The following is a 22,775-nucleotide window of genomic DNA, read 5'->3' as shown; positions in this document are numbered from 1 at the left end:
ATTTGCAGGATTCTCAGGACCAAAAATGTTGTGTAAAAGTGTAAAATGGTGACACCGCTGCTCCTAAACAAACCGCATTGCTCAGCATTTGGTACATTGTACCAAGTTGTGAGAGTTACAAAAACTTGGAGAGAGGCAATTCCACTTCTTCATCTGTGCTAGAGGTCAGCTTTGACAAGAAAGCTCAAGTAAGTCTCTTGAAGTCTGAACTTTGAGCACCTGGCTTTGTCTTGCCAGCTGTTACTTAAACTTGGGTATCCTAACAGTAAATCATGTTTCATGCAGTGGATTAGCTTGAGGGGTTTTTGAAAAATATTGTGTTTCTTTTGTTGTTAAACACAATACTTTTTTTTAATCTAACGTACCACCTGAGAATCTACTATTCAACAGGTGCTATTGACCCCTGGTGAGCTCTACCTGCCCTGAGCCTGAAACAAGAACTGTTATGTAAAGGAACATGATACAAATAAGATGCATAAGCTATCCCAAGTGACTTCTACTACCTTAATGAAACCATGTCAGTTTAGTAATCGTCAACAATTCTTGGGCTTCAAAACCAAGCTAGCTGTAAGCTTTAGTTTGAAAACAAAACCCCCAAAGTTTGTAATAGGAAGAGCCTGATGTTGCCATGAAAGCTGGAAAGCAGTTTTCCAGCCCTTTGTGGAGCTCCTCTGACTCCACTGTGGTGGCAAAACTCCAGCTGTGCAAACAAGCATGGGCAACGCCTTCCACAGCTGGGGCACAGCCCCTCAGCCTTCCAGCCTGAAGCCACCAGAGACGACTTCTGCACTAGGACCACTATGTGGCGTTGGGATGGCCAACACTGAGCTCCCTTCTAGCCACATTTACTCATGTGAGTAACACTACTTGAGTGAAGTAGTCCAGCTGTATCACCACCCTCATGAACAGTCTGTCAGTAATGTCACTCACACATGTGAGGCTCTACTGAATCTGGCCCTTCTGCAAACAGCTTTGGGCAAGGACTGGCCTGTCTTGAACACCAACTCTTGCTAGTGCTTAATAAGGAGTTAGCAACTATATTGGGATTGAAGTAGAAGTATACTTGTGTAAAAAAAAAAAAACACAAAAAAACCAAAAACCAAACAACCCAACAAACAAACCCACAGCAGATTGTAAAAAGATCTCAGAAAAACAAAACTACCCAACTGATTTTTTTCATTTGAATCAACTTATAACACATGACCCTGCAAAGTAAATAGAAGTCTGTCACATTTGTATTTCTAATCTCATATTATTCTTGGATATAAAGGCATTTTAAAAATCAGCAGGCAAACAAAAATGGAGAGTATTTGTCAAGGTGTCCCTCTGCAAGGCACTAGTTAGCAGAGACAGTAAGTGCAAAATCGGGGGCAAATGGGGAATGTGGGTGCCCACAGACAGTTATTTAGTAAAATCTCTGAAAGGAAAAAGCAAGTTAGTCAAAAGACCAGTGGAAAAAGAAACTGTTAAATTCATTTGTACATGGAGTTAACAGTGAAGTATTTAATTCTTCATGTTTTTACTTGGTGTCTTGAAATAATCCCTTTTCTGTCTCCATATTCCCAGTTAGACATTGTTCACAGACTTATTTATTTATGAAGTCTGAAGGTTAGTCCCTACCTGCTGAGACTAATTAGCCCTGTTCTTTGTGTCCTATGCAATCCTGTCTGATTAAATGTACACATTTGTTTTACTTCTTTTCATGCTTCCTCTCACTCTACTTCTGCTTTACTGATTAATATTAAAGTTGTAAGTTGCAGTGATTTTTTATTTCTATTTTGTCTGCATCTTTCCTTTAGTATGCAAATTAATATGTGAACTTTTCAATGCCTGAGAATTCATGTTACCCTTGTCGATCTCTGTATTATTATTTTTATAGAAGACAGTTTAGCTTAAGCCTCCAAACTCTCTAAATTCTGCATGACAAATTGGCTTTGTTTTGGAAACCCTATGTGCTGAATGGCCCTTGGTAGGAGCAGCAGGTTAGATTTCTGGAAGAATGTTTGGATTATTTAGTACAGCCTGTCCCTTGCTTTCTAACACCACTTCCATTAGGCAATTTACTAATTCCCATTGAAATTACTGTCTTTCCACCCCACCCCGCTCCCCTCCTTTTGTTCCTTGCCCATGTTAAAGTTTCCAATTGACTCCTCCATTGTTACAATTTGTCACTGCTGGAAGATCAATTTGTTTTCCCCTTCCCCTCACCACATTATATTCGGGTAACAGATGCCATTTCTTGCATCTGCATTATTCTGCTCCCCATTTTATTGCCGTGCAGGCAGAGCTCTGGCTAGTGACTTCACAAAAACGCTGTCTCCAAGCCTGGAGCGCAGCAGCCCCGGGCCGGGCCGGGGGGCGACTCTGCTGCCCCCCGCAGCCTCGGGGGCTCCGGGGCGCCCGGACTGACCCTCGGTTCCCCCCCCCGCGGCTGCCGGGACCGACCCGCTTTCACTTTGATTTCCCCCAGCGTGATGTTTCCTCCACTACCACAACTTTTCACTTCTGAAGTCTGGGAGTCCTTGATTCTCCGTCCTGCCATGCTAATTAACTTCTTAGCAGTCACATTCCTCTTCCTTTTTTTTTTTTTTTTTTTTTTTTTTTACATCAAGGACCAACAAATATTATGCCTCACTATAAGATAACTTGGAAACATCTGATCTGATCTTCAGCGAGTGATCTCGCACATTTTCATCCTGCGTGTTATAACCCATTATAAATGCAAGGAGCAAGTGCTGCTTAAAAAAAAAAAAAAAAAAGTTTTTACTATATTATAGTGTTTATTATGATTGGAGTTTCTTGCCTCCAACGAGTGGCAAGAAAAATGTTAACGGCTTAAAAAAAAAAAAAAAAAGGAAAAAAGAAAAGACCCCACCACCCTGCAGTCACATGTACACAAATAATAAGGGCTCACATCCTTCAGGAGAATCCGGACTGCACGGAGACGATAGGTTTATTAATGCTCAGGACGGAAAAGTTAGTGCTTTGCACAGAGCTGAGGCAGGGGCACTCGTTTGGGTGCTCTTCCCCTTACTCCCCCCCCCCCCCCCGCCCCCGTCCTGCAGCTCTGGGCTACAGTGCAGAATTTTTTTTTTAATTGAAAAAAATGCTGTACCCCCCCCCGCCCCCCCCTTCGTACCCCCTCCTGCCGGCGGCGGCCCCCCCGCGCCCCCGCAGCCCGCTCCCCTCCCCTCGCCCTCCCGCTCCCATGCCAAAAAGGATCATTGTTAGTTTCCTACTTCCCCCACCCTCCTCCCCCTCCCGCGCCCCAGACCTGTTTATTTATGCAGACGTCACCGGGGAGCCCCCGCCCCCTCCTGCATCTCATTAAGTGCCTGGTGTGTTTCTCGCTCCCTGTCAATAATCCCGGATCCCAGACTTCTCCGTTCCTCCGGATTTCGATCCCCCTTTTTCTATCTGTCAATCAGCGCCGCCTTTGAACTGAAAAGCTCTCAGTCCAACTTCAACTCACTCAAACCCGAGCGGCACAGGCTCCCAATATCCGCGGCGGCTGCCCCCCCGTTACAGCTGACTTCTTGGGCTGGTTTGTTGCATTATTTCCACCCCCCCCCCCCCTACCCCCCCCTCTCCCCCCGCCTCTATATTTTTTTTATTATTATTATTAATTTTTTCGTGAGTGCGTGCGCGGGTGTGAGTGCGTGTGCGCGCAGTGCACGCCGAGCAGCTCCTTGGAAGAAAGAAAGAGAAAATCCCGAAGAAGGAAAGGAAGAAGCCTAAAGTCACTGGTGCAAAGGAGCAAAGAAGAGACATTTCCCTCCCCTCCTCCTCCCTCTTTTCCCCTCCCCAGGAGGAAAGAGAAGGGGAAAAAAAAAAAGAAACTTTCACCTTGGACTCTTCTTTTTTTGGTGCAAACTTCCCCCCCCCCTCCCCTCTTCTTTTTTTCCTTTTTTCCCCCCAATCCCCTATTTTTTTTTTCTTTATTTTTTCTCCCCCCCTTCCCCTTTTTGCAAAATTGCTGCTGGTGGGGTGAGCCAGGAGGAAAATGCCGCAGCTGAACGGCGGTGGAGGGGACGACCTGGGCGCCAACGATGAACTGATCTCTTTCAAAGACGAAGGGGAGCAGGAGGAGAAGATCTCCGAGAACTCCTCGGCGGAGAGGGATTTAGCTGATGTCAAGTCGTCTCTCGTCAATGAATCAGAAACGAATCAAAACAGCTCCTCAGACTCGGAGGTACGGGGGAAGCCCCCCGCGGGGCCGTTTCGGGGCGGCGGGCGGGGGCCGCGCTGCCTGCCCGGCTTGCGGCCGGGGCCGGGGGCGCCGCGCCGGGTCCCGCTCCCGCCGGCGCCCAACTTTCCTCCGCGGCACCAACTTGTAACGATGCCTTCTGTTTTGTTCTGTTTGTTTCTCCTTCCACCTCCTCCCCCTACCTTTCCCTTCTTCTTCGCCTTTTATTTCTCCCCTCTTCTTTCCCTCCCCCCCCCAAAAAAAAAAAACAACAACCCACAACAAAACCAACAACCAAACAACAACAACAAACCAACCACCCCCCTCCCCAACTGCCCCACGCCGGATCCCGGCTCGCTCCCAGGCGGAGCGGCGGCCCCCGCCTCGGTCCGAAACTTTCAGAGATAAATCCCGGGAAAGTTTAGAGGAAGGTGAGTACGGCGGGCCTGGCCGGCACCGCCGCCCGCCCGCCCCGCACCGCCCGCCGCCCCTCTGCCGGCCGCCCGGCTCCTCTTTTTGGGACACTTTCTAAAAAAAGTTTTCCTTCCCTTCCCCCCCCTCTTTCCTCCTTTTTTTCCCCCCCTGTTGCCCCCTTCCTTCCCCTCTCCCGCTCGTGTCTCCCCCGCCATGTTAGCTGCGAAGAGGCAAGATGGAGGGTTGTTTAAGGGCCCACCATACCCGGGTTATCCCTTTATAATGATCCCCGACCTCAGCAGCCCGTATCTGCCCAATGGATCGCTCTCTCCGACGGCGAGGACGGTAAGTGCCTTTTTTTTTTTTTTTTTCTTTCCTCCCTTTTCTTACTCCCCTCCTTTCCTCTTTTCCCCCCACCCCTTCCCCCCAGCTCCCGCCGCCGCGCTCCCGTTGCCCCGCTCGCCCGCCCCGCCGCCCCCTCCCCCTTGCCGCAAACTTTCCAAACTCCGCGGGCCGCGGCGGGAGGGGGTTTGTTTACACTTCGCCATATTTTTTTTTTTTCCCTCTTCTTTTTTCTTTCTTTTTTTTTTTTTCTTTTTTTTTTACTTTCAGTTTTGTGGGCAGTTTTTTTTCCGGAGCCCTCGTAACCTCCCCTGCGGGGAGAGGTGGGGGAGAAAAAGAAGCCAAGCAAAATGCAAACAACACCCAATTCAGCCTCAAAACAAAACTGGGAATTAAAATAATTGAGAATTTACTTTTTTTTTTTTTTACTTTTTTGTTTGTTTGGGGTTTTTTTGCCCTCGCCCCTTTCCCCTTCTGTTGGGGAGGGGGGTAATTTTCTCCCGGCCGAGTCCGGGATCCGCTTCCTCTAAACTCCTCATTTTCCATGGTGATCCGTCGCCTCCTGCCCTCTTCCGTGGCGGCTGGGCCGGCTCCCCCCTCCCCTTTCCTCCCCCTTAACCCTCTCCTGCCCTCGCCCTGCCCCCCTGGCCTGTGGGAGCGGCGATTTCATTGTGTGTCCCCTCCCGGCCGTGGGCGCCGCGAGTTGTGTCCGGCCTCAGCGCGGTCGGGGCCCGGCGGCGCCGCGGGGGCCGCAGCGCGGCAGCCCTGCCCGGGGGCGACGGGGCCCTTCTCACCTGGGCCGTGCCGGGGAGCAACCCCGAAGCGGCTCCGGCTTCGTGTGTGCCTTGCGGGGCTGGGGCGGTGAGGGTCGAAGGGAGAAACCTGGGGGTTAGAGGAAAGCGGAGCCCGGATACAGAAATCGCCTGGCTTAGGTCTAGCAACAACAGCAACAAAATAATCGGACAAGTCGAGCAAAATTCCTCCTGGAAGTATGCTGGCAGAAAAACAATTTGCTGAAAGCTTCCGGTTTTTTGTGGGTTTTGTTTGTTTGGTTGGTTTTTTTTCTGTTTTGTTTATTTTACCCCCGGGTTCGGTGGCAGGGGTGTGCTCTGCACGCCTGTGAGTGGAGGGAGAGCAAGTTTTAGCTCAGATCCCAAGGTCCCAGGAAACTTTGGGGTCTGCTGGTGGGTTGTAGTCCCAGCTGTTTCTCCGCTCGTAATGTTACCCACGGTGTGCTCTGCTCTGACTTCAGATTTCTAAAGTGTCGCCTTTTCTTTCCTTTTTTTAAAAGAGCTTTAAAAAATTTTAAGCTAAAATGGCTAAATCCCCTGGAACTGCAAAATACTGCCTATTCCTTCGGATGGGTTTAGCATTGCTGTTTTGTTTCCTCTGGGTGTTTCTAAACTTCACGCGTCCCCACCATCACCATGTGTGTTTATACACTTTTTTTTTTTTTTTTTTTTCCTTGTGGTAACACGAGATAGCGATTTACTATAATAGATCTGCTGTTTAGTAGATGTTGAAGCCGTACTAATGACTCAGGGCTTGGACAACTTCAACGTATCAGATCTACAAGTGTTTTAAAGCATTAAAATATTAAACATCGGGTCAGTCTTGTTTTCACTTAGTAAAACGTCAGTAGGCGCAGATTAGTAAATGCAGAGTGACAGGGAGGCAGCAAGGAAGGTTTTCTGACTTTGCATATCTTTAGAGCTGTGGTAGGGTTTCATCTTGGTGGCTTGGAAGGCTCTTCTTGCGAGGAGGTGGTTTCTGGGACAGTAGCATAGGGGTAACTGCAGTTTGCAATTGTAATGATTGGGAGGGGAGTTCAAGGGATGAATTCATTATATTTCTCCTTTTGAATACGGTCACCCGCATGTATATGGATGATGGTGATAAATTCCAAATTCTGTAAGCACCAGAATCCAGATGGCAAAACAGTCTTTGTTACAAATCACTTTGTTACAAATTGTGAAGCTTTGTGTAATTATTTTTTTTTTTTTCCTCCTTTTTACCTTAAATGCATTCCACTGTTCCAAGTGCAGGCTAATAGGAAGCACACCTCTGCTGTTTTTTTCTTTAAGCGTTTTTTTTCTTACAACAGTTACAGTTAATTATTTTTTTCCTCATTACTTTTATTGCAGATCCTTTTACCTTTGGTATATCAATATAGAATCCTTCAGCAGTTAGCTTTCCTGGAGGTATCCTTCCTCCCCTTGCTCCCCCACAGTTAAAAAGGCCCCCATAGGAATGTTTGGTTTGTGTAAATTAAAGGTACTGTACAAAAGATTACAGGTTGGTTTATTGTTGGTAGAGCAGGTGGCCTGCTTGCGTTATCAGATGGATTCTGAAAGGATATTTCCACACTCAGTGGGCAATTTCTTACTTCCACATGCAGGCTCCAGCATCTTTCTGTCTTCTTAACCTTATTCTTTCACATTCTGTAATGCTTGTTTGTTTGCCTGACACTTAATTAGAGCCAGGAAAAAATAAAGTTGTTTATTTAGGCCTGAGAGCAGAATATTATAGAGATTCCTCGGGATAGCTGTTGTCTGTCACACACTGGTTTTAGATGGATTCTAGTTCTTTGCTGTACTAGCTTCCAAATCCGGACGAACTAGATTTCTCTGTCTCTCTCTGCCCTGTTTGGGTTTTTTTTGTTTGTTTGTTTTTATTTTTTTTTTCTAAATACAAGTTGAAAAGGTGTAGATGGCTCTGCATAATTATGAGATTTGTTTTTATTTATGTAGCTTTTCCTGAAGCCGTATTTGTTGCGGTTTAGAGCATGCAAGGTAAAGAGGTGATGCAGATATGTAGCAAAATTGCTTTTCCTTTCTTTTTGCTGTTGTAGAATCTCAAATGTCTGTGGGTGTGGTTTTTTATTATTTTTTTTTTTCTGGATTTTTTTTTTTTGGGGGGGTGTAACGGAGTTATTGTGTTTTGTAAATGTACCTGTGATTGCTCAAGAGCAAATTAGTGGGCAGCAATTTCTGCTTTACTGCTTCAGGAATGTGAAGAATTATGAAGTATCATAAAATCTGCTTACGATGAATAGTATATTATCTCAATAGTAACGCTTTAAATACTGCAAACTCTTTATAAAGCTTGATAGGAATAATTTTATTTTTAAGAGTCAATATTTTTTTGCATGTTAATCTTGCTTTTGATAGAATACTGTAAAATGCTTTTGGGAATATATGTGTATTATGTAGAAGTCTAGTCAAATAGTAATGAAGTAGTGCATCTGAGAGTGCCAGTTCCATACCTATGCTTGCAGAGGGACTAGGGCAGCTGCCTCTTCAGGATAATTAAGGAGAATGTTTTCCTTTCAGGGTTGGAAATTGAAGAAGTGATTATTTAGTTTTTTACCCTAAATTTAGAGCTTTTTTGATGCTTTTGGTGAGCAAATCGATGCGTTGTGATTTGAGAAAACCCTGCTGGCAGATGCTCTTATTTTCACCAGTGCTGTTGCAGCTTCCTTTCCCCTAAATTGTTGCTTGTTGAGTGGTGTTGTAGGAGTAAGCTTGTGTTTGGTCCTGAAGTTCGGGAGCTGGAAATAGCTGTGGTGGAGAGTAGCCCCCTCGCCTAGATTTTACCTTCAGAAGGAAACTTTTTTCTTTAATTGACTTGAAAAATGGGTGTTTTCCTTTATCTACTGAATCAAACAACATAATCCTTCCTAATACAAAAGCTGTAGACCCTGGAGCGTGAAGGGTTAATGGTGGTCCTTTTTTCCCCCCTCCCTCCAATTGTTTTGACAACACTTTTCAAAGTGTGACATTCCAAGCCCTTGCAATACAATGTAATATTACTGTAATTACACAGGTCATTACATTTTAAATAGAGAACAATAAAATGCTTATCGCACTGCAAAAGAACAGGTGTTCTTGCCCTTCTTTGGTATTTATGCTAATTGTTTTTCATCTCCTTCAGAAATATTTATGGCTGGCATGTTAAGGTTTCAGTCTAGATGTGACAATATTAATTCTTTACTAATCTTTATAGTTGAGGTTTAACGTCTGCAGTATGGATTATAGTATTAACGTCCACCAACTAGTTAATAATGTAGATACAACTTAATATGTCAGCACTTTGGTACTTTATGATACCTAACTATTCGGTGGAGAGTGAATTATTTGCTTTCTTTAAAAAAAATATTGAATGGACATGTTTTTAATAAAGTTTCTAATCTTGTGTAAAAACAAGCTATTAAATAAGAGCTGATGGTCCTGTGGTGTAAATCAAATGGAACCTCCATAAAGAAACTTTCCTCATGCTTAATTAGGTAGGTTGCTGAATCACTCTGCTATAGCATTAGCATAGCTGGTATACAATGGCAATACAGACTGTGTTCGTTAACTTATTTTCAGTAAAGAAGCTGATTTATATTTAATTATATCGGTTTTTTTTTCTTCTTTTTTTTTTCTTTTTTTCCTGATAAGATTTCATTCTGAAGCAAGTGCTGCATTGCTAAGTCAATCAGCTTCTCTTTAGGGGGCTATGAAAATTAGTTAAAGCAAAGTTTCATGTTTCTGGGACCTTGCAGAACAATATAATGCAGTACTGTTACTTGAGTGCACAGGATAATTGCAGGACTGCACTTCATTAAAAATAATATTTGCTTTGGAAATCGAACAATTTTAATAGGTGCACCAGTGGCAGTTCTGTACTGAAAAAAAAAAAAAAGCCACCGAAAAACAGTGGATGCCTTTCCAGGTTTTTTGAATGCATTCATACATGGACTGATGATGTTGAGTGGATTTGTGTTTTTGTTTTTTTTTTTTTGCTGGTGTTTTTTTTTTCCTCCTTCCTCTTCATTTTTTGTTCTAGCAAATATGTGCTGATTTGTCAGTTGAAGATGGGGGGGGGGGGAAGGAATATGTTGCAGCTTTCATTGGAGCTTGTAAACCAGAATGTAGGTAAAAATGTTTTAAATTTGTCAGACTTTCATGACTGGGCCCCAAAATCAGATAAAAAATGTGGTGTAGAGAAAAAAGACAGCTGCAGACTTTTTGTGTGGACGTGTGTTTCTGTACCATGACTAAAAACTCTGAGGACCTTTTCCCAGCTGTCTGGGAGTTATGTGGAAGTTGGATTATTGGCAGTTAAGCATGAGACAACCTGGATTTAGCAAATGCTCTCCTACACAGGAAGCAGATGACATTATCCTGGGGGAAGGGAGGAGATCCTTCTCCAGGCAGAGCCCGGGGGGAGACGCCTGCTCCCCCCCCCAGCCTCCAAGTAGCCAAAAATGAGGGCTGGCAATACACACATATAAAAGTGGTTGGGTTGTCTGTTTGGGTTTTTTTTCCTCTCTCTCTCTCTTTTTTTTTTTTTTTTTTTTTTTTTCTTCTGTGAAATCAGACACTCTGCTCCCACACTAGGGCTGTTGTGAGAAGTTTTGCTTTGGGGGAGGTTTGTGAGGTTTTTGGGGGGGAAGTTTAAAGCTCTGTTCCCCGGGCGTCTCCTCAGTACTGCGTCCTGGCAAATATGTAAGTAAGCCTTAAAACTTTGACTTGTAATTGGGCACATTTGTGAAGGAAATGGTTAATTTTACAACCAAAGGCAAACTTGCACCTCGACAGGTCTGCTGAAAGAAATGTGCCACAGTCGTTTGCTGGCAAGCACCACAGGGTCATAAATCCACGGGGTTTATTTACAGCCTATAACACTTATGAATGTTAAGATATTTGACGCCACGCTGGCCTTATAATATCCAAGGTCCACAGACACTGGCAGTGGGTCAAATTTCTTTCACTAATTATAAGCAATGAGAGATGGAGTGTGGTGCTGGGGGGGAGATATGGAAATCCTCTCTCTCCCCACCCAAAAGGGATGAATATTTCTGCTCCTCCTCCCAACTGCTGGTTTGTGTTTGTGCCTTTTTTTTTTTTTTATATACATAGGCTCCGAAGTTTATAATTAACGCTTGCAGTGCTGCAAAGGCTGGGCTGTGGGTGATGCAGCCAGGCTGAAGGAAAGGAGGGAAGAAGTTTAGCCCAGCTCGTGTCCTTTACACAGGTCTCAGCAGGATTGTGCAGTATTTCCTAGATACCGATACAAGCAAACATTTAAAGACAGATGACACCTGGAAACGTCCTTTAATTTTCTCACATATCACTGAGCCAGGGGAGGGCGGTGGGAGGGGGAAAAGCATCAGGTTTTATGCAAAAGGTGGATGCTTGGAAACGAATGTATTAGACTGTTGTGTGCGTATGAAACAGGGCCTCTTAAAAAGCAGCACAAGCCTATGTTAAGGGAAAACATGCGCTGAATGAATTCAGGTGTGGAGGTTAGAGGGGGGGTTTAAGGGGAGAAGCCCTGTGTCCTGCTGGAAGGGACAATCTGGCATGGACACATAGGTCAGTGTGGAGGGGTGAGGGGAGCAGGGGCATGTGCTGTGGGTGGTGTTTTGGGAGGGGGTGACTGGGGGGAGGCACAGCAAGAGCAGGGGCTGCTGGAGAGTAATTGGAGGACAAAGGAGGGATGTTGGAGCGCTGAGAAATCAGAAACCTAGGGGGGGAAAGAAAAAAGCCAGTGTTTGAACGGATGGTTGGAGGGGAAGCTTGGGATCTGGGGATTGACTCTTAAGTGTCAGGAAAGTCTGGGGCCTGGGGAGAAACACTGCTTCGCTCAGCAAAGCTCGTTATTCTCTGCTCACTCCCTATTAAATACACTTTCCTAGAGTGGACAGTGAGATTTGAAGTGCTGCTGTCTTGTCTGTGATGGGCTTGTGTGTTTTTTAGCAAGATAATGTGATGACTCAAATACGTCTAGGTGTTACTTTTACCTTTAATTTCTCCAGCAGTTGGTTTTGGGTTCCCTGTAGGTTACTGTTGTGCTTGGACACTAATTTAAGAAAAAGGCAGGGTTATGTATGTGGTGGAAAGCTGTGCTCCTTCACCCATATGTTTTTCTTCTACAAGCCACGTAAAACCTGACTTAAAAAAAAAAAAAAGAGGGGGCTGTCAGTTTGGCCCTTCCACAAATAGCTGTACAGTTTTGTTGAAGGTTTTATGCATTTCCCTTATCAATGGAGCACTGTGACTTATTACCCTCTGGGGACAGATCTCAATCCCCCAGCACCACACTGCAAAGCTGGTGTGGTATTGTACCTTTTGAACAGGTTATCAACAAGGATGTTCCTCTGGTTCCCAGGACACATCTCACCCCCTCCCTCTGGTACCTCCCCCCTCCGATTCTTTCCAGCAAAATCTGTTCAGTCTCACGCCTTTGTTTTAGGTTGGCTAAACCCTCGACCCTTATTCTTCATGGGGTCATGCTCAGGCAACTGGGCAGTGCTGAATGAGTTAAGTCACTGGCTGAAGTTTGGCTTCATGCAACTAAATTTGAGGCCTGGTAGGCATTAGCAGGGCACAGCACATTTACAGAGCTTAATTAGTACGCGCTGTAATTGTTCATGGTCTGCCAGAAGGAGTAATGTTCAGGAAAAGTGGAGTCGTTCTTCTGCAGTCTTCAGTTTTAAAACGATAAATCACTTGCATATTTGTGCAGTGATTCAAATGGAGCTGAGACCTCTCCATCTCAACATGTGGTAAATTGTAAAGTCAATGAATTGCAGATGTAGGGTACAGCAGATTCTCTAAGAAAATGTGGAATGAATGGGGAAGGGTGATGCTATAAATACGTACTGAGAAGATAACTGGGTTTCTGCTTGCTGTGCCAATTATGATGTACTAAAGATATTACCAATTTTGTTTTAATGTATTTATTTTGAATTTCTGTAAACCAAATATAGGGGTACCACGTTACTTCACTTGATGAGGTTTTTATTAATGCTCCAGAACAATAGATTTCATATGGAAATGCGTGTGATAGCCATATTAATACAAATTAATTCATCATGGGTAATGTTGTAGTTGTTACTAGAGGAGTTCATAATGATAGGACACTTTAAAGTGTTGCTGCAGCAACTTAGGAGAAATGTTGTGGTAGAGGATGCCTTTATATTCTAGTTGGGGGAAATACTGGGAGTATTATATATCTCACTATGGTATCTGCCCATATTTCCTTCTAACTTCAGAGGCACTTTTTGGGTGCATTAATCCAACAGCCTAGAGCCTATTTTAAAAAGCAAAACACAAACAAAACTATGCTCTACAGATTGACATTGTAAATGCCATGTATTGTTTTGTTTTGTTTTGTTTTGAATGCAGAGAATGTGTGTCACTCTTACTGCTGTGAAATCTTGTCTTCCTTGGGCTTGGTCCAAGATCCATTGAAGTCAATGGAAAAAAGGCTTCTATTAATAACGAAGGTCTTTGGATCAGGCCCCGTGTGTCCTGAGCCAATGGCCAACTTCTTGAAAAGTGCATAAAGGTATTGAAAAAGCCAAACTAAACTCAATGTCATATTGATATATTGCTGCTTCTGTGGCATCCTTTGCTCTTGGGGGGGTGGGGGAGGGAAAGTTTTGTTTCCAGTGGTACTTTCTTAAATGAGCTCCTGTTTCTGCACTATCTGACTTTTCCCAGAGAAGTACAGAGCAACCTGGTGGGGTCAGGATTGGTCCCAGGCTGTGTTGCATGTCAGTACTGCTTTTCTAATACGAGTAGGTGGATTTGTGTGGAAGTTGTAAAAGTTAATGTTTGTTTTCTGACTCATACGCTGCTGGTTTCAGCAAAGAAGAAATGATGACAGTAAAGTGATAGAAATTATGGGTGATGAGTGGGCTTTGGATTTGTGTTGTTCAAAATACTTTTGCTGCTTGCTGAAGGAAGCATGTGGAGATAGAAGATGGGAGGGCCACTTCTTTTGGGATCAGATGTTTCAGCTACCAAACTCCTGCAGGTATTTGGCCAGGAAGGGGGCTGAATTCAGGAGGGACTCTCTGTGATGTTAAAGGTCCCAAAACCATTTTGTTAGTCCTCCTGGTACAGTTAGTCCTGCCTAACTGTTTTCCTCTCTTGGCAGAACAGGTTTTAATGTCCTAGGCTCCATGGGAAGTATGATTGCATGCTTGTTGGTTATCAAGTATGAATATATAATTGTGCTCGACCAGTATCTGTCTCACAGCTTTGCATGACTCTCCAGTGTATCTCTGGTGTGAAAAGTGCTGTATGCAACAAAATCAGTATCTGCTGTCTAATTCACTGTTGATGGTGATGCAGCTGAGACACTGAAAAAATCCTACCGTATAGGAAGTAATAGCTAGAAAATGCCAAAATCAAAATAACTGCAAAGGAACTTTCTGAGGAATGTTTTTAGATGTTGATATAAAAGAAGCAAGTAATTCTATTTTAAGAAAGGGAAAAATAGAGCAAGAAAAGGTGGGGGCGTACCTCTCTGAGCACATCCAAACTCCCAGTGGACTTAGTGACTCCTCAAATAATGATCTGGAAAAGTCTGAGGCTATAGGCTTTTCTATTCTAGAGACAAGCCACTACATTGATTTCTGTTTTTAACTGATGCAAATATTTAATAAAGGTTCACTTGGAACTGCTTTAAACCCTGGCCTGAATAATTTTAACTTGGTTAAACCAGTGAACTGGTTTGGGAGCATACACAGTAAGAGGTTTGCATTGGTTTAATTAGATTCAGGAGATTTCTAAAACCAGGGCCACTACCCTGACATAGGCAAGGTCTGGAAGATGGCATGTAGATGCTGCATTGATCTACTCTCGGGCTGAACAGACTGCTATTGAAATTATGCTATTATAAATGCTTGCCAATATTAAAGAATCCACGGGAAGGTATGACCTTGAATGAACACATCACAAGAATAAGATGGCAATCAGTATTTGTACCTTTGTTTTCTCTGGGATGTTGGCAAGAAGGTTTTCTCCCTTTGAAAGAAGGTACAGATTATAGTTGTCTGTCTGGAAGTAAATTTTTTGAGATTTCTATTATTATTAACCAAATGTCTGTTTACTTCTGATTCCTGTTACCTTTCCCTATGGCTTTTTTCTTAATTTTTAAACCGCAACATAAAACATAGCTTAAAACATGTTTGTGTCAATTAAAATAAGGGTGGGGAGAAGGTACTTTATAGGAGCTAGTCACAAACATAACTGCTGTACTGGTCACAAAAACTGCTGTGTAAAGAATATCCACAGAGCTGGATAGCAGCTAAATATCTTTGCAATCTCCAGGGTTATTAAAGGCCAAATGCCTGGTATATGTAGTTAGTTTATTTTCCATTGAAATCTGTTGCTCAACTACAGTGCTTGAAAGTACTTTGTTTTTAATTTCATAAATATGAAATTAAATTTCATAAATACAAAATTAAAAAGTGAAAACTAGAACCAGGGTGTAGCTGAGTGGTTGTAAAGGAGAACTGGCACGTTGCCCCAGTGCTGGTGTGCCCAGCCGCGGGCATCAGACTGGTTATGTGGGCACATCTGTGTATGTGCATGTGATGTATATTCGTCAGCGTATACTGGGTTATCAGGTGTCTATTCAATTTTAATTGACAATATGAGATTCCTGTGGTTACTCTGTGCACAGATTGCCTTGGGGCTCTACAGGGTTTGTGGGAAGAAAAGCCTTGACAAGTTTCCATTAAGCTCTGAATCGGGCAATTGGAAAAGAGGAGAATGAAAGGAGCTGAAAAGAGGGACAACTTGTTAGTGTTGCATTCTGCGCTTGCAACGAGAAACCTCTTTTAGACAAGAGTGGTTCTCAGGCCAAGAATTTCAAACTCGCGGAGAAACCTGTCCAGAACACAAAAGTTGTTTGAACGGGGTGCAGAATTGTCACAGTAATTAGAGCAATCTCCGTTTACTGAGTGGCAGCTTTTATAAAGGACAGGGGATAAAGGGTTCAAATTCATCTTTCTCTCTCCGATTCACTTCTGATGAACTGCCTCTGTGTATGTGTGTGTATATGAAGGAGTGTGTGTGGCCACATTTTCAGCTACTCGTCATTCGATTGCCCTTGTTTTAAAAGAAGAAGGGCTTAGGTTTCTTCTTCCTGCCTTGAATGACATTTTCAAGCCTTTTGCTATTATTTATTTATTTTTTACTGGTGCTCTAATTTGATATACAGAAATAAGAGGATTCTTTGGGGAATGTGCTTGTGCTCTGCTGGAAGGGGAACCCTAAATATTTTTAGTTAGTTTCTCTTCCTATGTGATCCTGCATCTTTGACTCTTAGGAGCAGCCCTATTATTTTTAATTGGATTACTTGTGGAAGCAAGAAGAGTGAATGAATGAGGCTTGGACCCTGAAAGTTTATCCTCTTGCCACTACAATGTCTGTCCAAAACTGAATCTGCTGGAGTTTTGCTTTTATTAGGAGAAGAGTCAGGCCCATGGATTATGTGAGACTAGGTCTTGTGAACAAGTCAAATAGAACTGTAAAATTCAGGGCTGTTGCTGTGTGTCTGGAGGGGACTCAGTCTGGGCTCCTTTAGCTCAGATGCTACACAGAGAAAAATTGGAGTGAATGAGTGAGCAAGCAGTGTGGGTGTTCTTGCCCAAAGAAGAAAATGTGACTGCTAAATTTCCTGTATGCCTTTACTTTTAAATAAAATAAAATATTAAGCTCCTTGATATTTTCAGTAATCACACTGAGTGCAAAGTTAGTAATTTTGATGTCCGTTTACTTAGCTGTGTAGGTTTTGTGATTGCCTTTTATTTGTTCTCCCCAAAATAATGCAGGATCTCTGCTTTGTAAAGGCTTGGAGATGGTGACCTTGGCTATTTTACTTAATCATTTAGTCAGTTTTATGTTTCTCCCCTTCGTTCACCACTACATCTGACTGCAGAGAGAAAGGAGCCCTTTAGGCTGTTGTCTTTTCTCTGTATTGTGTTTCTCTGTATCATGTTGCCTTCCAGCCCTGATGCATGGCTGGGTAGGTGTTGTGTTGGGAACCCTGTTAGTGTTGTATGCCTAATTCATCCCCCACTTCGTCTTTCCTGGAGACCTGGGATCAGCCAGCACCAGGTTCCTAAGATACGGACCAGAGGAAAAAGGAAGGTCTTGCTGCTGATTACAGAAACATTGTTAAAGCTAATCAATAAATACTTATGGCTGTGGAAGTTGTAGCTCAGAGGTCATGGGCTGTATTTGTATACAGATTTTTTAACTGCACCTCCCCTCAATTATTTTCCACTGCATGACGATGATGAAGAATTTGGCTAGATCTGTTTATATTTTAGCACAAAGCAGATAACATATTTTCATAGGGTTGGCCCCTAGCATGAAACAAGCTGTAGACAAATTGCTTGCCTTGGAGTCTGCACAGCAAAAATGCCTATTGCCGTTCAGCAAAGCACACTTCTGTGTGAGCTTCCTGGGAGCACACCTTCCCCTAGTTCACATGCCTGGTCCGTGAGTGTGGTGCATGAATACAGGAGGGTTTTCTGAACATGCAGAAGTCAACTTGTGGGCACAAGGATGAGTTGGGAGACAATGGTTTTCCTGGCAGTGTAGCTGAATTGCCTTTGCAGTGTTGGAGCATAGAGTTGGGTCTGTGTCTTGGACAATGTCATGGTCAGGTTGAACAAAGTGTCCATTTTTAGATGGTGCTGTTTCGTCTCAAACATTGATAGTTTACAGATGAGTTGTGATGTCTGACATTCTGAAAGAGGACCCAGTGTGGTACTAATTGTACCAGGACTAATTGTTGATTAGAATGTAGTTGTTGCAAATTATGGACCTCTCTTGAACATGGCTTTCTCAGTTCTATCCCTTGTGCATTATTTTCTGAGCTGGTAATTAATTTCTCAGTTTGGTAATTTGTCAGTAACTGCCATGTCTTCAGTAATGAGTGTTCTGTAATCATTCTCCATCACTAAGGAGTAATTGCTGGCCCTATAAAGTCACTGATCTCTTTCATTTGCCAGCTGGATAACCTTTCCTGTTAGATTTTTATGACCAAGTTGTCCATCGCTACAAAGCCTGACTACATCTGCAGTCCTGGTCATGGGATATACTGAGGGAAAGGGCTGGAGGAGGCAGGTTTTAAGTCACGGTCACAAGCAGGAGCTCATGACAGCACCAGAAAGCTTCTATTGGATTTTACAGCTATGTAAAATCTAGCTCAGCCTAGAAAATTAGCTCTTGAGTTTAGCTGAGACAGCAACATAAAGCAGCCAATGGCATCTTCTCATGATGTGGCATTTCCTCAAGCTGCCTTCACTGCCTGGCCCCATCTTGCTTTTCTGCCTCCCATTTGGATTGTTCCTTAACGTGCTGGCAAGTGGTCTGGAGGTGCTTCCCTTCCCGGGAGCTGCTGGTGCAAATATGACCCCGATCCTGGACGTGCACTGGGCTCGCCTCCATGTTATCCCTCTGAAGAATCGTCCTCAGCTCACTGGGACCGTGCTTTTGGACTTGCAGGATTATGGCCTAAATTTGTGATCCCAAGGTGGAGATTGCAGAGTTTATTTTGGACACAAGATGGTTGGTGAAGCAGGAAGGAGGCTAAAAGAGAATATGAGTAAGATGGTACAAATGAGCAGCAAAATTTTTTCATTTATACTCCCTGCTATTTCCCTGCTATTGTTCTGGTTTGTGGATTTAAGTAGAAAATAGGCAGTTTTTTGGAAATCTTGTGAGCTGTCTGTCAGCATCTGGATATACCTAAATACCTTTCAAACTTTCCCCTCCCCCCCATCCCTTGAACAAGTTAACTAGTGCCAGAAGGTGTGAGCTGAATTCTTGCGCTTTTTTTTTTTTTTTTTTTTTTTTTTTTTTTTTTTTTTTTTTTTTTTTTTTTTTTTTTTTTTTTTACCCCTTGCTGTTGGAATTGTTTGTTAAATTCCAATTACGGGGCTTGTTCAACACCTGTACAAACCCACAGCCATTGTTAAGGGAATAATTTGAGGACAATGGGGTTAACACAGGTGTACACAAGTGCAGAATTTGGATTGCAAAGTCTCTTTATTACTCTGTGTGCATAAGAAAGAGAAGGAAAGAATTCAGCTTAATTTTCAGATCCCAGATACAATTTGTAGGACAAGCTTTTGGAAGAAGGGTAAGTGGGGAGGGAAAGAAATGTCTGAACATGTTCAGACATGGCACTGAACACATATGAAATGGAAAGTTAAAAGGAAATAAACACTACACTCCTCTTTCCTCCCTACCTCACCCTCATACCACTTTCATGGAGTCACTTTTCAATGTATAGCTGCATGAAGCTGATTGGTACCTGATTGCCTTTTGAGTGATCATGGCTAAACTATGAATGTTTGCATGGAACTGAGGTGCTGGGACACTGCTGGTTTCTGCAGCCAGCAATCTCCAGTTGCATCCAGACATGATCACTGAGTTGCATTAAATGTATGTTCACGCGGGTAGGCTTTGTTTGGTAGGAGTAAAATCAAGGGAGTTGGGCTGTTTAGAATGAGTCATAGAATGGTTTGGGTTGGAAGGGACCTTTAAAGGTCATCTAGTCTGACTCCCCTGAAGTGAGCAGGCACATCTTCAACTAGATCACGTTGCTCAGAGCCCTGTCCAACCTGACCTTGAAGGTTTGCAAGGATGGGGCATCTACTGCCTCTCTGGGAAACCTGTTCCAGTGTTCCACCATCCTCATAGTAAAAAATGTCTTCCTAATATCTAGTCTAAATCTACCTTCTTTTCATTTAAAACCATTATCTCCTGTCCTCTCACAACAGGTGCTACTAAAAAGTTTGTCCCTATCTTTCTTGTAGGCCTTTAAATACTAAAATAAACTCACCCCGGAGCCTTCTCTTCTCCAGGCTGGACAAGCCCAACCCTCTCAGCCTTTCCTCATAGGAGAGGTGTTACAGCCCTCTGATTAATTTTGTGGTCCTCTCAGGTCTTGTTTGACTCCTTAGATTTATTTTCTCTGAAGCTGAACATGTGTGTCATCTCTAAAGGCAACCAACTGTCTCATGCCACCAGAGTAACCTTCTTAAGATGGTTAGAACAACTAACTGTAAAAGCCAAGAGTCTGTAGGATGTCTCCTGGTACACTATGTTGATACAGAGAGTTGCAATTTTGTGTAAGTTCATGAGTATCTTAGCAATGGGTCATCTTTCTTTGGGGTAATTCCAGTAAAGGCTAAAAAGTTAGTGCAGAATAAGAGCCAAAAATCTATGTCCTTGCTGTCACAAGTGGTTGTAAATTGAGATCGGTTTTATCTTGCAGTTTCATATTTCTTCAGTTTCTTTCTACTCATGAGAGTTCCTCCAGGCAAGGATCAAACTTTCTGTTATCTTAAGTGCTCTGTGCATTTGGGGTACAACAAACTAATAAGTAGGAATAATTGTGAGTGGTTAGATAAACGTTCAGATCAGTTTATCCTTTCGGTGTTTTGCCTGTTAGAACTAATCTTGACTGCTACAAATAGCTTTGGTATTTGGCATTTCAATTTATGTAGGAGGGGAGAAAACGGCTGTTGCCTGTGAATGGTTCAGAAGTTACTTGCTGTTCTTTTTCAATGAGTAATAACTCAGCTGAGCAGCATGACAGGAGTCTCAGGTGTGGAACTGTGTGATCAAGAGTGAAACGGGTAGTTCTCCATTTTGATTACGCACTAATGTGCATTCCTGTGTGCCCAGAGGAGCATTAGTTATCTTCCAGTATCTTCCATTACATTGGAGAAACAGAGTTATTAAATAAAGGTTATTTTGAATGTATGGGGAGAAACATTTCCCACTGATTTGAGGCTGCCTAGAAGATGGCTAAAAATAATCTTTCAATGAGGCATCATGGTTTGGTCCACTGGAGATACGTATTTCTCTCTCTGGTGGGTAGTGTGACCTTTTCCTGCCAAAGAGTGTAGTTGCACTAAAATAATGAGTAGTGATTTGTCCTGAAACTTTAAGTAGATTAACCTTCTGAATTGCAAACTTGTTGAGGTGATCTTATGTCTGGCAAGTGGTGTAAGTTAGTGGTTGTGGTGGTTCTTTGTCCTTGCAGTTTTGTGAATTTCATTGAAACAAATTAAATTTCCTCATTCTGCTTGGATAATAATTGAAAATAGATAATTTAATGATTTATTTTTTTTTAATGGTGTTGGTATGCTTTTCCTCATAGTGTTTACCAGTGTATTTTCTGCAGTTTGCACCGAGTTCTCTTGTTTTTGTTACTGTGTTAGTAGCATTATGTGCCTGCCTTAGAAATTAGATTCATTCAGCCCATTCCTATGATGTAGTAACTACAATATGTGTTGTGTTTAGTTTGTTGGATAGCAGCTACATGGGGTAGATGACCTTGGAGTCCACTGAAGGCCCCTTTTATGCAATTCCTTTCTGCCAAGTATTTTCTTTTTTTTTTACTGGCATTGTTTGAATAGGCAAGGTGGGTATTTCCTGGCATCTTGTTCTCTCTGATCCCAACAAAAACCCATGTTCAATAGTGGCTGATTCTAACTAGTGTTCAGGGCCTAAACCAGGGCAATGTGGCCATGTGATGAATGATCCTACTGTGCTGGAAAAAGCCGAGAAGTGATGTTCTAATAGATGGTGAATCCAGAGGAGCATTGAACATCTGGTGTTACTTGAATGCTTTCACAACTCAAAGGAGCATTGCCCACCCAAACTCAGTCCCAGATTTCAGATGTAATTTATACTTTTGTGCCTGCAAGACCTGACAGGATGATTCATCCAAGAGTTGCAGTAGAAATACTTGATTTTATTCAAATGAGCCCATCAGTGTAGTCATAGGTGCCAAAATCTTGGAGCAGTTAAAAAAGAGAGAGGAACTACATCTGAGCTAAAATGAAACTGGCTTCGGTGTAGTGTTTTTGGATGACTTAACTGCTACAAATATTAAGATATAGTTAGTTACTTTTCAGAGTAATGGATCATTTTTAACATAAAATTTTCTTTAAAAGCTTCCATAAACGTTTGGAGATTTCATACAAGTACCACTGCAAAACTGTGCTGTAAGCCTTGGAAATAAGTAATAGGTCTGATGAACCAGGGGTTTGGTGCAGAAATCTGGAAGAGATTGAAGAGATTGATAGGGAAACTGTTAATACATGTGAGTTTATATATGTATATATATAAACTATATATATACATAATAATATATTAATGTTTGTATAATATCAACATCTATAATCTATATAACACCAACATATAATACTAAGATCTATTAACATATTAACACCGAGACTATATACATATATACTTGCATATATATGTGTGTGTCTACGTATATTAAATCTGTATATATGTGTATATATAAAATTTGTTTCTGCAACATTGAGGTCATGGCAACATTCCAGAATCAAGTGCTTGATTTTTTATTTTTTTTTCTCTTTGGGGAGGATCTTTCTTTGGGGAGGGCCTGTCTGTATGCAAGAGCAGCACTGCCATTAGGTGCTTAGTGGTCACCCTTTGTATGAATGTGCCTCATTTCCTCTGTTGCCTGGTATTAGGCCATTTAAAGACAGGACTTGCAGCATTGCTTGGTGATCTAAAACCTTGGACATGACTCTGTGAGCAGGTAGCATTGTTCTTCTGGCTTATAGTTGTGAAGACTGATGCTTGTATGGGAGAACAGAGATGTTTCTTAGGTAGAGACAGAGTGCCTTGCATACAGATTTCTCTGAGTCTGTGGTAAGCTGGGCTGTACTCCTCCAAAGCCCTCCTTCAGATGCAGAGTTACCATCAAGGTGTGATCCAAAGACAAGCTGAACTGCAAAAGTAATGGTTGAGGTTCTTCTGAGACTTGTCATGCAGAGAGGCAGATAAACTGAATTATTGTTGGCTGGTGTAACATGTCTGTGATGGCATGGCTGTGTAGGACTGTGTATGTGATACTTGCATGTGCTCTGTCCCCAAGTATTCTGTGTCCTCATCATGGTTCTCCATGTTTTATGGTGCAGTCTAGTGATCCTTGCTGGGAAAATCTCAGTCTCAGGTACATTCCTTGGTGCTATTCCTTGAAC

The 22,775-nt window shown here is 42.7% G+C and overlaps 1 protein-coding gene across 14 annotated transcripts in view; it reads left to right on the top strand.

Moving 5' to 3' along the window:
• Positions 1 to 3,586: 3,586 nt before the first annotated feature.
• The window catches only part of TCF7L2 (transcription factor 7 like 2), a 176,633-nt gene continuing 157,444 nt past the window's right edge, over positions 3,587 to 22,775 (top strand). For all 14 annotated transcript variants that reach the window (XM_051618849.1, XM_051618850.1, XM_051618846.1 and 11 more), the window contains exons 1-3: positions 3,587 to 4,192; positions 4,551 to 4,617; positions 4,821 to 4,945. In XM_051618849.1, the coding sequence (XP_051474809.1) occupies positions 4,004 to 4,192; positions 4,551 to 4,617; positions 4,821 to 4,945 (381 nt within the window). In that variant the 5' untranslated portion in view covers positions 3,587 to 4,003. The remainder of the gene's footprint in view (positions 4,193 to 4,550; positions 4,618 to 4,820; positions 4,946 to 22,775) is intronic.

This window comes from Apus apus, chromosome 4 (assembly GCF_020740795.1).
Source record: "Apus apus isolate bApuApu2 chromosome 4, bApuApu2.pri.cur, whole genome shotgun sequence".
Lineage (NCBI taxonomy): Eukaryota > Metazoa > Chordata > Aves > Apodiformes > Apodidae > Apus > Apus apus.
Note: the sequence above shows the minus strand (reverse complement) of the source record. Positions and strands in the feature narration are given on the sequence as shown.